A 15321-nucleotide genomic window follows, 5' to 3' on the forward strand; every position below is an offset into this window, starting at 1 on the left:
TCCAGATGCAAATAATAGCGAATAACTTCCTGGTAGACTGTAAATTCCATAAAAAGAGTTACATTTTCACTAATAAGAGCCCAAAAGAGTATCTGCCACATAGTAGGAGCTCATTAAATCTTATTAAATTAATGAATGATTAACAATGAGTAAATTCAGACTCTTTGCAAGTTCAAATATTGCTAGGTCAGGGCTTCTGGTTAAGCATATCGGATTGAACCTATACATTCCCTTCTATTTCCTTCTGAAACTGCAATAAATGACATTAATAAATCCACAAGGATGAGGAAGTAGGGAGAAGAAACTAAAAATTAAGTTTTAAAAGTGGGAGCCAAATGGAAAATTAGTAGTTTACTTAGCAAATGAGAGAAAGTAGAAACCCAAGTTGAAGATACAGAAATAATCAGGAATTGCAAGCATCATGTGCCTCTAGAAGTAAGGTGCACAACTGAAGCCAAAAACTAGAAGGTTTATATAGGAAGCTGTTGCATATCCAGATTCTTTCCCCTACCCTGCACAAATAGGCACTCCCTGTCTTCTATTTGGCAGAAGATTGGAGAATTACTTTGGAGAGTTTGAGGAGCAACTGAGGTTGGGGAGATTCAGTAGTGTGCTAGAGGCAACTGGTACCAGGGAGAGCTAGTTGTTAGAGCTGTTGTCATTTTGTAAGCTGGTTTAAATGACTGGTAGCTTGAGTTGACCATGGTGGGGTTTTTTAACACTAATGAAATTGCCAAGTGCTGCAAATCAGGCTTTTTTTTTTTTTTTTTTTTTTTTTTTTTGAGACCCAATTTACCAGCACAGTACTAAGAGTATTGTATTGAAAACAGTTTGGGAAGTCTAAATACTGAATTCTGAAGCCTCCCAGCCTAGTCCTTAAGAGGACAGTTAGCCTTGTAACATCCAGGCAGCATAATGGAAGATTCCATTATGGGGCAACTAACCTGCCCAAGAGAAGAGACTATAGCTGCTGCAGTTAAGCTCTCCCGATGAAACAGCCCAGCCAGATCAGTGCACAGTGAAGCCCACCACTATAGTGACAAAATTTTGTAGTTGATAAAGCTTTCAGCCAGCTTTTTAGTATTTCATTGTTAAATATGAACAAGCAGTTAAGGATCACTGGACATTTGAAGAAAGTCTCCAATGTGAAAAACAAACAAAACAGGGTAATGAAAAAAACTTGGAGAAGCTAAGAAAATATACTCAGTTAAGAGAAATATATTTATTAATCCACAAAACAGTAATTGAGTCTAAAAAAAGAAATATTCCTAGAATAAAAGAGAACCCTTAAAATAAATATATTAGTAGACATGAAAAAGTACAGTGGAAAAGTTGGAAGATAATATCGAGATGATCTGAGAAAGTAGAACCAAAAGACAAGAAGATGGAAAACAGGAAAGGAAGAAAATGAGCGGTCAGTTTAAGAGGTCTGGTGAGTTTCAGAGAGAACAGAGAAGATGGAAAGAGAGCAAATGACCAAAGAAATAATGCAGGAAAGTAACCCAGAACTGAAGGATCTGAGCTTGTTTTGCCTAACACCAGTGCATATCATTATGAAATTTCATACTACACTTAAAGAGAAGATTATAAAACTCTTGGTGGGAGAAAAAAAAGTAGGTCACAGAGGAAGGATCCAAAATGAGAATGGCAACATAATGACTTCAGACTTTTCACTGGTAGCACTGGAGGTAGAAGATAATAGAACCATGCCTTCAAAGGTTCCAAAGCAGAATTGTATGGTATTTACCCAAAGAAGTTGTTGAGTATTGGTAGAATAAACATATTTTCAGACAAGCAGGGTCTCAAAAAATATACCATATCTGCCTCCTTTATCAAGAGGTAGTAGAAAGGTTGCTTTATCAAGACAAGGGAGTAAACCAAGAGGAAATCATGGGATCTAGGAAACAGGAGACCCATCACAGAAGAAAAAAGGACATTTTCAGAGATTACCTCATCAGTGTAGCAGAATGAAAGAGCAATTGGTCCAAATTCTAAGGGAAGGATGGAATGTCTCCAACACATGGAAACTGAGAGAAAACCTGGCAGTTTCTTTTAGATGGGGGTATAAGTAGGGACAGGAAATGATTGATATATATTAATATAATATACTTTTTAAGAATATAATGCTCTTGGTCATTTATTATTACTAGGATAAAGTCTGTGGTATACTCTCCCATGTCTCCTCTAAACTTTGATTTGTCCATCTTAAAATACAGTGTTATTAATATAAATACTATAAATATTTATTACAATGTTAAAGTACTAAGCATCTATTAAATACATACCACTGTAAATATTCAGAGACTCCCCTGTTATTATAATATGTACCTATAAATTAAGATGAAATCATGACTTCTATAAAAATATTTGCATTGTCCTAAAGTAGAGGCAGTCAAAATAGGTATTCATTGAGTGCTCTCAGGTGCATAGTTCTTTATGAGCTAGAGGAGAATCTTCATGTTAAAATTGCAAAATGGGGCTTCCCTGATGGCGCAGTGGTTGGGAGTCTGCCTGCCTATGCAGGGGGCACGGGTTCGTGCCCCAGTCCGGGAGGATCCCGCGTGCCGCGGAGCGGCTGGGCCCATGGGCCGTGGCCGCTAGGCCTACGCATCCAGAGCCTGTGCTCCGCAATGGGAGGGGCCGTGATGGTGAGAGGCCCGTGTACCGCAAAAAAAAAAAAAAAAAAAAAAAATTGCAAAATGCTTTTTTTAGATGTTTCCATAATTTTGCATAATTATGTCCTTGCATATTGATAATCTGTATAGTAATTGAGAACTCTAAATAGATGGAATACTACGAAGCCTTTATTTTATTTTATTTATTTACCTATTTATTTTGTTTTTGCTTTTATTACTTATCTTTATTTGAACAGAAATTTTAAATCTTCAGAGGCTCACAAGTCCACTGTCTACTATAGTTTCCTCTAGCTTAGAGACTCTCCTTGGTGCTTTGACATTGTGGGTTCTGCCTTCACGGGTGTGGTGAATCCGTGGCTTAACCCCAGCTGCTTTCACTCATAACTGAGTTGTTAGCAAGACCTCATATGGCCCCATCCTGTCCACTTCACAGCCAACTGATGGTCATGTCCTTGCTCTTTCCAGCTTTTGAGGAGGATGAGGTGTTTGGGTTGAATAGGGTCCAGGGGTACTTCAGGTGGATTGGCAGACCTATTGGAAGCACACTTAAAAACAGAGGTTGGTATAGTGGCTATAATTTTGACATAATTAGCAGTAGTAGGTCCTTTTAAAACATCACTGGATTCTTCTGCCTGGGTAGACACCTGGAAAAGCCTGCCACACAAAATTTCAAAGGGGCTTAATTTAAGCTTGCTTCTGGAATCCACTCTAATCCATAGCTGGGCAACTGGCAAGGCCTTATCCCAAGTGAAGTTAGTCTCGACATACTTTAGCACTGCTCTTTTTTTAAATGTATGATTCATTTTCTCACCTTTTCCTGTTGATTGTAGTCTCAGGATAAATGTAGTTTCTAATCAGTACACAATGCTTTAGACACTTGTTGGGTTATGCTAGAGACAGCAGCCGGTCCATTGTCACTTTGAAGGGTGTTAGACGATCCAAATTAGGGAGTGATTTCCATAATGAGGGCTTTAACTACTTCAGAGATTTTTTTCTGTCCAGGTGGGATATGCTTTCACCCATCCCGAAAAAGGTACAAACACTAACACAGATTTAAAATTTCCTGGGGCTTGGGGAATTTGAGTAAAGTCTATTTTCCATTCCTAAGTGGGGCAAGTTCCTCTATGTTGAGTTCCCATTTGAGGGGACCTGTCATGCAATTCTGAGTGACTTGCTGGATGGCCTTTTGCAGAATAGCCCCAACTGTTATTATTATTTTTTAACATCTTTATTGGAGTATAATTGCTTTACAATGGTGTGTTAGTTTCTGCTGTATAACAAGGTGAATCAGCTATACTTATACATATATCCTCATATCTCCTCCCTCTTGCATCTGCCTACCACCCTCCCTATCGCACCCCTTTAGGTGGACACAAAGCACCGAGCTGATTTCCCTGTGCTATGCAGCTACTTACCACTAGCTGTCTATTTTACATTGGTAGTATATGGAAGTCCATGCCACTCTCTCACTTCGTCCCAGCTTACCCTTCCCCCTCCCTGTGTCCTCAAGTCCATTCTCTACATCTGCGTCTTTATTCCTGTCCTGCCCCTAGGTTCTTCAGAACCACTTTTTTTTTTTTTTAGATTCCATATATATGTGTTAGCATACAGTATTTGTTTTTCTCTTTCTGACTCACTTCACTCTGTATGACAGACTGTGGGTCCATCCACCTCACTACAAATAACTCAGTTCTGTTTCTTTTTATGGCTGAGTAATATTCCATTGTATATACGTGCCACATCTTCTTTATCCATTCATCTATCGATGGATGCTTAGGTTACTTCCATGTCCTGGTTATTGTAAATAGAACTGCAGTAAACATTTTGATACATAACTCTTTTTGAGTTATGGTTTTCTCAGGGTGTATGCCCAGTAGTGGGATTGCTGGGTCATATAGTAGTTCTATTTTTAGTTTTTTAAGGAACCTCCATACTGTTCTCCATAGTAGCTGTATCAATTTACATTCCCACCAACAGTGCAAGAGGGTTCCCTTTTCTCCACAACCTCTCCAGCATTTATTGTTTGTAGATTTTTTGATGATGGCCATTCTGACCAGTGTGAGGTGATACCTCATTGTAGTTTTGATTTTCATTTCTCCAATCATTAGTGATGTTGAGCATTCTTTCATGTGTTTGTTGACAATCTGTATATCTTCTTTGGAGAAATGTCTATTTAGGTCTTCTGCCCATTTTTGGATTGTGTTGTTTCTTTTTTTGATATTGAGCTGCATGAGCTGCTTGGTCAGTTGCTTCATTTGCAAATATTTTCTCCCATTCTGAGGGCTGTCTTTTTGTCTTGTTTGTGCTTTCCTTTGCTGTGCAAAAGCTTTGAAGTTTCATTAGGTCCCATCTGTTTATTTTTGTTTTTATTTCCATTTCTCTTGGAGGTGGGTCAAAAAGGATGATTTATGGCATAGAGTTTTATGCCTATGTTTTCCTCTAAGAGTTTTATAGTGTCTGGCCTTACATTTCGGTCTTTAATCCATTTTGAGTTTATTTTTGTGTATGATGTTAGGGAGTGTTCTAATTTCATTCTTTTACATGTAGCTGTCCAGTTTTCCCAGCACAACTTACTGAAGAGTCTGTCTTTTCTCCATTGTATATTCTTGCCTCCTTTATCAAAGTTAAGGTGCCCATATGTGCGTGCGTTTATCTCTGGGCTTTCTATCCTGTTCCATTGATCTATATTTCTGTTTTGTGCTGGTACCATACTGTCTTGACTACTGTAGCTTTGTAGTATAGTCTGAAGTCATGGAGCCTGATTCCCCCAGCTCCATTTTTCTTTCTCAAGATTGCTTTGGCTACTCGGGGTCTTTTGTGTTTCCATGAATGAAATTTTTTGTTCTAGTTCTGTGAAAAATTCCATTGGTAGTTTGATAGGGATTACACTGAATCTGCAGATTGCTTTGGGTAGTATAGTCATTTTCACAGTGTTGATTCTTCCAATCCAAGAACATGGTATATCTCTCCATCTGTTTGTATCATGTTTAATTTCTTTCATCAGTGTCTTATAGTTTTCTGCATACAAGTCTTTTGTCTCCTTAGGTAGGTTTAGTCCTAGGTATTTTATTCTTTCTGTTGCACTGGTAAATGGGAGTGTTTCCTTAATTTCTGTTTCAGATTTTTCATCATTAGTGTATAGGAATGCAAGAGGTTTCTGTGCATTAATTTTGTATCCTGCTACTTTACCAAATTCATTGATTAGCTCTAGTAGTTTTCTGGTAGCATCTTTAGGATTCTCTACATATAGTATCATGTAATTTGCAAACAGTGACAGCTTTACTTCTTTCCAATTTGAATTCCTTTTATTTCTTTTTCTTCTCTGATTGCTGTGGCTAAACTTCCAAAACTATGTTGAATAATAGTGGTGAGAGTGGAGAACCTTGTCTTGTGCCTGATCTTAGAGAAAATGGTTTCAGTTTTTCACCACTGAGGATGATGTTGGCTGTGGGTTTGTCATATATGGCCTTTATTATGTTGAGGTAAGTTCCCTCTATGCCTAATTTCTGCAGGGTTTTTATCATAAACGGGTGTTGAGTTTTGTCAAGAGCTTTTTCTGCATCTATTGAGATGATCATATGGTTTTTCTCCTTCAATTTGTTAATATGGTTTATCACATTGATTGATTTGCATATACTGAAGAATCCTTGCATTCCTGGGATAAACACCACTTGATCATGGTGTATGATCCTTTTAATGTGCTTTTGGATTCTGTTTGCTAGTATTTTGTTGAGGATTTTTGCATCTATGTTCATCAATGATATTGGCCTGTAGTTTTCTTTTTTTATGACACCTTTTTCTGGTTTTGGTATGGTGATGGTAGCCTTATATAATGAGTTTGGGAGTGTTCCTCCCTCTGCTGTATTTTGGAAGAGTTTGAGAAGGATAGGTGTTAGCTCTTCTCTAAATGTTTGATAGAATTCACTTGTGAAGTCATCTGTTCCTGATTTTTTGTTTGTTGGAAGATTTTTAATTACAGTCTAAATTTAAGTGCTTGTGATTGGTCTGTTTATATTTTCTATTTCTTCCTGGTTCAGTCTCAGGAGGTTGTGCTTTTCTAAGAATCTGCCCCTTTCTTCCAGGTTGTCCATTTTACTGTCACATAGTTGCTTGTAGTAATCTCTCATGATCCTTTGTATTTCTGCAGTGTCAGTTGTTACTTCTCCTTTTTTGTTTCTAATTCTATTGATTTGAGTCTTCTCCCTCTTTTTCTTGATGGGTCTGACTAATGATTTACCAATTTTGTTTATCTTCTCAAAGAACCAGCTTTTAGTTTTATTGATCTTTGCTATCATTTCCTTCATTTCTTTTTCATTTATTTCTGATCTGATCATTATGATTTCTTTCCTTCTGCTAACTTTGGGTTTTTTGGGTTTTTCTTTGTCTGATTGCTTTAGGTGTAAGGTTGGTTGTTTATTTGAGATGTTTCTTGTTTCTTGAGGTAGGATTGTACTGCTATCAACTTCCCTCTTAGAACTGCTTTTTCTGCATCCTATAGGTTTTGGGTCGTCATGTTTTCATTGTCATTTGTTTCTAGGTATTTTTTTATTTCCTCTTTGATTTCTTCAGTGATCTCTTGGTTATTTAGTAGTGTGTTGTTTAGCCTCCATGTGTTTATATTTTTACAGATTTTTTCCCTATAATTCATATCTAGTCTCATAGTGCTATGATCAGAAAAGATACTTGATGCGATTTCAATTTTCTTAAATTTACCAGGGCTTGATTTGTGGCCCAAGATATGATCTATCCTGGAGAATGTTCCATGAGCACTTGAGAAGAAATTGTATTCTGTTGTTTTTGAATGGAATGTCCTATAAATATCAATTAAGTCCATCTTGTTTAATGTATCATTTAAAGCTTGTGTTTCCTTATTTATTTTCATTTTGGATGATCTGTCCATTGGTGAAAGTGGGATGGTAAAGTCCCCTACTATTATTGTGTTAGTATCGATTTCCCCTTTTATGGCTGTTAACATTTGTCTTATGTATTGAGGTGCTCCTATGTTGGGTGCATAAATATTTACAATTGTTATATCTTCTTGGATTGATCCCTTGATCATTATGTAGTGTCCTTCTTTGTCTCTTGTAATAGTCTTTATTTAAAGTCCATTTTGTCTGATGAGAATTGCTGCTCCAGCTTTCTTTTGATTTCCATTTCCGTGGAATATCTTTTTCCATCTCCTCATTTTCAGTCTGTATGTGTCCCTAGGTCTGAAGTGGGTCTCTTGTAGACAGCAGATATATGGGTCTTGTTTTTGTATCCATTCAGCCAGTCTATGTCTTCTGGTTGGAGCATTTAATCCATTTACATTTAAGGTAATTATTGATATGTATGTTCCTATTACCATTTTCTGAATTGTTTTGGGTTTGTTATTGTAGGTCTTTTGCTTCTCTTGTGTTTCCTGCATAGAGAAGTTCCTTTAGCATTTGTTGTAAAGCTGGTTTGGTGGTGCTGAATTCTCTTAGCTTTTGCTTTTCTGTAGAAGTTTTAATTTCTCCGTCAAATCTGAATGAGATCCTTGCTGGGTAGAGTAATCTTGGTCGTAGGTTTTTCCCTTCATCACTTTAAATATGTCCTGCCACTCCCTTCTGGCTTGCAGAGTTTCTGCTGAAAGATCAGCTGTTAACCTTATGTGGATTCCCTTGTATGTTATTTGTTTCTTTTCCCTTGCTGCTTTTAATATATTTTCTTTGTATTTTATTTTTGATAGTTTGATTAATATGTGTCTTGGCATGTTTTTCCTTGGATTTATCCTGTATGGGACTGTCTGTGCTTCCTGGACTTGATTGACTATTTCCTTTCCCATATTAGGGAAGTTTTCAACTATAGTCTTTTCAAATATTTTCTCAGCCCCTTTTTTTTTCTCTTCTTCTTCTGGGACCCCTATAATTTGAATGTTGGTGCATTTAATGTTGTCCCAGAGGTCTCTGAGACTGTCCTCAATTCTTTTCATTCTTTTTTCTTTATTCTGCTCTGTGGTAGTTATTTCCACTATTTTATCTTCCAGGTCACTTATCCATTCTTCTGCCTCAGTTATTCTGCTATTGATTCCTTCTAGAGAATTTTTAATTTCATTTATTGTGTTGTTTATCACTGTTTGTTTGCTCTTTAGTTCTTCTAGGTCCTTGTTAAACTTTTCCTGTGTTTTCTCCATTCTATATCCAAGATTTTGGGTCATTTTTACTATCATTATTCTGAATTCTTTTTCATGTAGACTGCCTATTTCCTCTTCATTTCTTTGGTCTCGTGGGTGTTTACCTTGCTCCTTCATCTGCCGTGTGTTTCTCTGTCTTCTCATTTTGCTTAACTTACTGTGTTTGGGGTCTCCATTTCACAGGCTGCAGGTTCATAGTTCCCATTGTTTTTGGTGTCTGCCCCCAGTGGGTATGGATCGTTCAGTGACTTGTGTAGGCTTCCTGGTGGAGGGTACTGGCACCTGTGTTCTTGTAGATGAAGCTGGATCTTGTCTTTCTGGTTGGCAGGACCGCATCTGGTGGTGTGTTTTGGGGTTTCTGTGAACTTATTATGATTTTATGCAGCCTCTCTGTAGCGTGCTGGTTATTGAGTGGAGCTGGGTCTTAGCATTGAGATGGAGATCTCTGGGAGAGTTTTCGCCATTGATATTATGTGGGGCTGGTAGGTCTCTTGTGGACCAGTGTCCTGAACTCGAGTACCCCACCTCAGAGACTCAGACCTGACACCCAGCTGGAGCACCAAGACCCTGTCAGCCACAGGGCTCAGGAGAAAAGTGAGGAGAAAAATAAGAAAGAGAGAGAGAGAGAGAAAAAATAATAATAAAATAAAGTTATTAAAAAAATTTTTAATGTTTAATAAAAAAGTAATCAAAAAAAGAAAGAAAGAAAGAAGAGAGGGTTTCCCTGGTGGTGCAGTGGTTGAGAGTCTGCTTGCCGATGCAGGGGACGTGGGTTCGTGCCCCGATACGGGAGGTTCCCACATGCCATGGAGTGGCTGAGCCCATGAGCCATGGCCACTGAGCCTATGCGTCCGGAGCCTGTGCTCCACAACGGGAGAGGCCACAACAGTGAGAGGCCCATGTTCCGCAAAAAAAAAAAAAAACGAAAGAAAGAAAGAAGAGAGCAACCAAACCAAAAAACAAATCTACCAATGATAACAAGAGCTAGAAACTATACTAAAAAAAAGAAAACAGAGCCCTAGGACGAATGGTAAAAGCAAAGCTATACAGACAAAATCACACAAAGAAGCATACACATACACACTTAGAAAAAGGAAAAAAAATATATATATATATAAAAGGAAGAGAGCATCCAGATCAATTAACAAATCTACCAATGATAATAAGCTCTAAATACTAAACTAAGATAAACATAAACCAGAAACAAATTAGATGCAGAAAGCAAACCCGAAATCTACAGTTCCTCCCATAGTCCACTGATTCAATTTTGGGATGATTCGTTGTCTATTCAGGTGTTCCACAAATGCAGGGTACATCAAGTTGACTGTGGAGATTTAATCCGCTGCTCCTGAGGCTGCTGGGAGAACTTTCCCTTCCTCTTCTTTGTTCGCACAGCTCCTGGGGTTCAGCTTTGGATTTCGCCTCGCCTCTGCGTGTGGGTTGCCTGAGGGCATCTGCTCCTGCCCAGACAGGACAGGGTTAAAGTAGCAGCTGATGAGGGGGCTGTGGGTCCCTCAGGCTGGAGGGAGGGAGGGGTACGGAATACCGGGTGAGCCTGCGGTGGCAGAGGCCAGCGTGACATTGCAACAGCCTGAGGCGTGCCGTGTGTTCTCCCAGGGAAGTTGTCCCTGGATCACGGGACCCTGGCCGTAGCGGGCTGCACAGGCTCCCGGGAGGGGAGGTGTGGAGAGTGACCTGTGCTTGCACACAGGCTTCTTGGTGGCTGCAGCAGCACCCTTAGCGTCTCATGCCCGTCTCTGGTGTCTGTGCTGATAGCCACGGCTCGTGCCCGTCTCTGGAGCTCGTTTAGGTGGTGCTCTGAATCCCCTCTCCTTGCGCACCCCAAAACAATGGTCTCTTGTCTCTTCGGCAGCTCCAGACTTTTCCCGGACTCCCTCCTGGCTAGCTGTGGTGCACTAGCTCCCTTCAGGCTGTGTTCACACAGCCAACCCCAGTCCTCTCCCTGGGATCTGACCTCTGAAGCCTGAGCCTCAGCTCCCAGCCCCCACCCGCCCCAGTGGGTCAGCAGACAAGCCTCTCAGGCTGGTGAGTGCCGGTCGGCACCGATCCTCTGTGCGGGAATCTCTCCACTTTGCCCTCTGCACCCCTGTTGCTGCGCTCTCCTCCGTGGCTCCGAATCTTCCCCCCTGCCCCATCTCCGCCAGTGAAGGGGCTTCCTAGTGTGTGGAAATTTTTCCTCCTTCACAGCTCCCTCCCAGAGGTGCACGTCCCATCCCTATTCTTTAGTCTCTGTTTTTTCTTTTTTCTTTTGCCCTACCCAGGTACGTGGGGAGTTTCTTGCCTTTTGGGGAAGTCTGAGGTCTTCTGCCAGCATTCAGTAGGTGTTCTGTAGGAGCTGTTCTGTAGGTGTATTTTTGATGTATTTGTAGGGAGGAAGGTGTTCTCCATGTCTTATTCCTCTGCCATCTTGAAAGTCCCCTAGGCCTGTGAAGCCTTTAAAATGAGATCTATATATAATGATATGGAAATTAAGCAAGATACATTATTCATATTTTTAGAAAAGCAGATTGCAGAACAACATGGTATGTATGATGTGGTTTCATCTCTATTTAAAAAGCTATATTTTATGTACCTGTATGCTTATAGATAATTTCTGGAAGGATACACAAGAAACTACTAGAGTGGTTACCTCTGGGGAGGAGAGCTGGAAAAACAGTAGAGGAAAACTTTGCCTTTTCTTTCTATCCTTTGTGTGGCTTGGATGTTTACCCTGAATGTACTTAGCTTTAATAATGATAAACAAATGAACATAAAAATTTCAGATATATTAGACATGTAGGGAGAGTTCTTACTATTTGTCCTTTTACAGAAGTTTACTTGGATTATCAGCAGACACTGAAGAAACCTAATAATACTGGTGACACTGATTTAATTGCTTTTAAACCCTTGTCTTAGAAAACAGTAGTATTTTTACCCTTTAAAGGTTTTTTGGGAACAGGAGAGGGGAGTCTGGTGGTGATTATATAATATGTTAATTTATGAAGTAATAAGTTAATATAGTAAATATTGAAGTTCTACTAAAAAAGTGTTAATTTGAAATTAAAAATTTAAATTGTATTTAAGAGTTTTCTAGCCAATTAATTTCTGAAATAAACAGATGTGGAAAATAGGTTCTGTGGTAGATAAAAATTTTTAGTAGGGTTAGGCTGGATTGTGCTACATTTCATATTTTTCAGTGCTGTAGTTTATATTACTTTTTCAGTACATTAAAACTTATGCAGTGAAACTGAATAATGGCAATGTTTTTATACCCTTTTATAGCCATTTCTTTTTCATAACCTCCCCCTATTTCCTGTTCACTAAACTATAAGCACCTTTCTGTTAATTTATGAAAATTATTGTTGAGGTAGCACATTATCACTGATCTGTATGGCACTTTCAGCATGTTAGAATCAAAGGTCCAAGCAACATAAAACACATCAAAATTCATTAATGTGGTATTGATTATTTTTTGGATAATTAATTTTATTGCAGACCCTTGAAAGAGATAATGAGCTGCAAAGGGAGAAGGTGAAAGAAAATGAAGAAAAGTTCCTTAGTCTTCAAAACAAGCATGAGAAATCACTAGAAACTTGGAAAAAGCATGTAGGTTTATTAAATAGTAAAATATTAAAATATTTGAAGTAGTAGACATTTAAAATAACTATTAAATGCTAAGAAAATATTGCAGAAATAATATAGGAATGAAGTCAGACACATTGTCTTCTTGTACTTATATTTCCAAGAAGTGAATGTTTTTAAAGCTAATTTAATAAAATTTTCTGTAATGCTTTCGTGCATGAAAAACCATACATATATGTGTGTATTTATGTATATTTTGTATGACTTTTCGTATGTGACAAATGAAAATTAATTTTCCTTTTCACAAAACCATTGATAGTGTTTTAGTAAATGATTATCATAAAGAATTATATAGGTCTTATTGTTAGCTGATCTCTTCAGCTTTCCTCAGCAGTTTTGTTGACTTGTATTAAAGCCATGTTTAGAACATATATACAGTAGTTGGGTTCTGTAGTATTAACATTTTATCATGAGAATAGTTATATTATAAACATGACTATTTCCTTAAAGCACACTCTTTATTTTACATTAAATTTTAATTTCAGTGAAGTAGATAATAAAAGTGAAAAGTGATGTAAATTAAAGTTGTGAAATATAAGGTTCACTTTTAAGACTGGTGAACCCCCAAGTCGATTACTCTACTTTATTATCTATTTTTATTGCCTTCAATTCTTTTAAAAGAACTAAAAAAAATAGAAGGTAATTATTTAAGAGTTTATGAAAGCTATATTTTGGGTAAGTAAGATTATATTTTAAACTATTATACTAATTATAATATATAATTCTAATACTATACTAATATATTTTATAATAATATATATATGCATACTATTCTGTAGATGATTTTGTTTGATATAAATTGTTATGTAAGTAATTCTTCATTTTTTGATCCATTTGAAGCTAACATGTTCTCTTAATCTGTATTTTGAAGAGATCAAATCTTCACTGATGAATTTGATAAGCGTTACCTAATTCTCAAAAAATATTTTGTAATTAATTGTATCAGAATACTATAAAATGCTCAGTGGACCCTAAATAGGTAAAGTTTGTCATTAAACAACAAGCATAGTAATTTTCATTTTAGCTTCAGCTAATCTACCTTGCATCCCAACACTTCCTTCTCATTTCTAAGGCTTAAAAGATCATGGGAATAGTACTGTCAGGATAAGGAAACTATGAAGTAAAAAGAGAATATAAACTTGAATATGCCAGCCACACCAAAAAGAATTAGTTGAGATAAGAGAAAATTAAGCATTTATTTTTCCTAGTGATATTTCAAGTATGTCCCTCCCCCAAGAAAAAAAAGTCAATTGAATTAAGAAAATAAGCATTCAGCTTCACTGGTGAGGCCGCAGTCTATAATTTAGATAAAATTGGTTTTGTCTTAGTATTTTTAGCATCTACAATCATTTCACTTCCATATGATTTCATACTAAACAGAACATAGGTAAATTTCTAAAAAGCTGCTTTGGTTCTATAGGAGTTTTCTTGAATGGGAGGTCAGATCTACTCTTTAATTGTATTTCTATCTTGATATAAGTTTTTCACCATTCTTGAGTGAAGGACAATTATAATGTTGCTACTGAGATCGGATCAAGATGGGTTTTTAAAAATCATTAAAAGATACTGGCAAAAATAAGATGAAATCATATACTGCTGTTTAAAAAAAAAACAGTGAAAACACTGTACAAATTAAACAGTGAATATTACTAGATAATATATTTAAAACTCATTGAAATGTCTTAAAGAACATGGTATGTGTATCTGTTTTTATTTGGCTAGTTATACAGCCAATGGTTGTGTATAGATAAAAAGATAATAAATGGGGATGTTGAGAAATTATTTAGGGAAAGGGGGTATCAAAAAAGGAATTCAATTCACAACATATGTTGAGCATCTGTTATGTGTTAGGCACTATTCTAGGTGCTGGATTTTCAAAGATGCCTAAAAAACAAAAGATTTTTAAAGAGCTCACACTCTCAAAAGACAGGTAATTATTAAGTTAACCACAATAGTGTTGAGTGTTTTTAGTAGTGTTAACATTAGTATTAACAAATTACTGTGAAAGCACAAAATAAATCATATTGTTTAACTAGGCTGGGGAAGGTTTTAGAGAAAAGATGACACTAGAATTTGGACCTGAAAGATGAATAGGGTTTCACCAGGCAGAAGGTGCCTGCTTCCTATACTTCCCATTCCACTCTGTGGGTATTCCATTTAAGAAAGGGAAAAATGATGGAGGCATGAAACTGCATTCTCAAGGATGATGAATAGTCTGATCTAGAATGTGACAGTGGAAATTAGGTTGAGATCACCTTCTGAAGAGTTCTTTACTAAGGAAGTTGAATTTTATAAGTAATGGGAAGCCATTGAGATTTTTTAAGCAGAAAAGTGACATAGATCTGCATTTTAGAAAAATAACTCTTGCAACAGTATGGAGAATGGCGTTATGGAAAGAGATTAGTAAGAAGAATGTTGCAAATAATCTAACCACGAGCCTATGAGGGTGTAAATTAGGGCAACAGTAGTGAGAACAGAGAAGAGGGATAGATACAGGAAGCATTTTGGAGGTAGAATTAGCAGGATTAGTGACATTTTATGTATAATGGATTTTAGAAGGAAAAGGAGTAAACTATGATTCTGAGATTAATATAATGAGCAGAATAATAATGTCACTAATTGACATAAGGAATGTGAAAGGAGAAGCACATTTGGTGGATGAAAATGAGTTTAATTTGGGAACTGATGAATTTATGGTGACGGCAGGACATCTGACTTGAAATGTATATCATGCATTTGGAAACGTGAATCTAATCTTAGGAGAGAGGTTGGGAGATGAGATATAGATTTAAGACTTATTAGCATAAAGATGAAATTTGAGGGTATGATAAGATCATCTGTGGAAGGAGTGGTAGACTTGAAGAGAAGGCTAAAGAAGAAAGAGCATTG

At 37.2% G+C, this 15321-nt stretch overlaps 1 protein-coding gene across 1 annotated transcript in view; it reads left to right on the forward strand.

Annotated features, from left to right (window-relative positions):
• CCDC73 (coiled-coil domain containing 73) overlaps positions 1-15321 on the forward strand; it is a 106359-nt gene that overhangs the window by 73419 nt on the left and 17619 nt on the right. Inside the window, exon 12 of the mRNA XM_060104508.1 lies at positions 12283-12396. Coding sequence (XP_059960491.1) covers positions 12283-12396 — 114 coding nt within the window. The remainder of the gene's footprint in view (positions 1-12282; positions 12397-15321) is intronic.

The sequence above is a fragment of the Mesoplodon densirostris genome, chromosome 7 (assembly GCF_025265405.1).
Source record: "Mesoplodon densirostris isolate mMesDen1 chromosome 7, mMesDen1 primary haplotype, whole genome shotgun sequence".
Classification (NCBI taxonomy): Eukaryota; Metazoa; Chordata; class Mammalia; order Artiodactyla; family Ziphiidae; genus Mesoplodon; species Mesoplodon densirostris.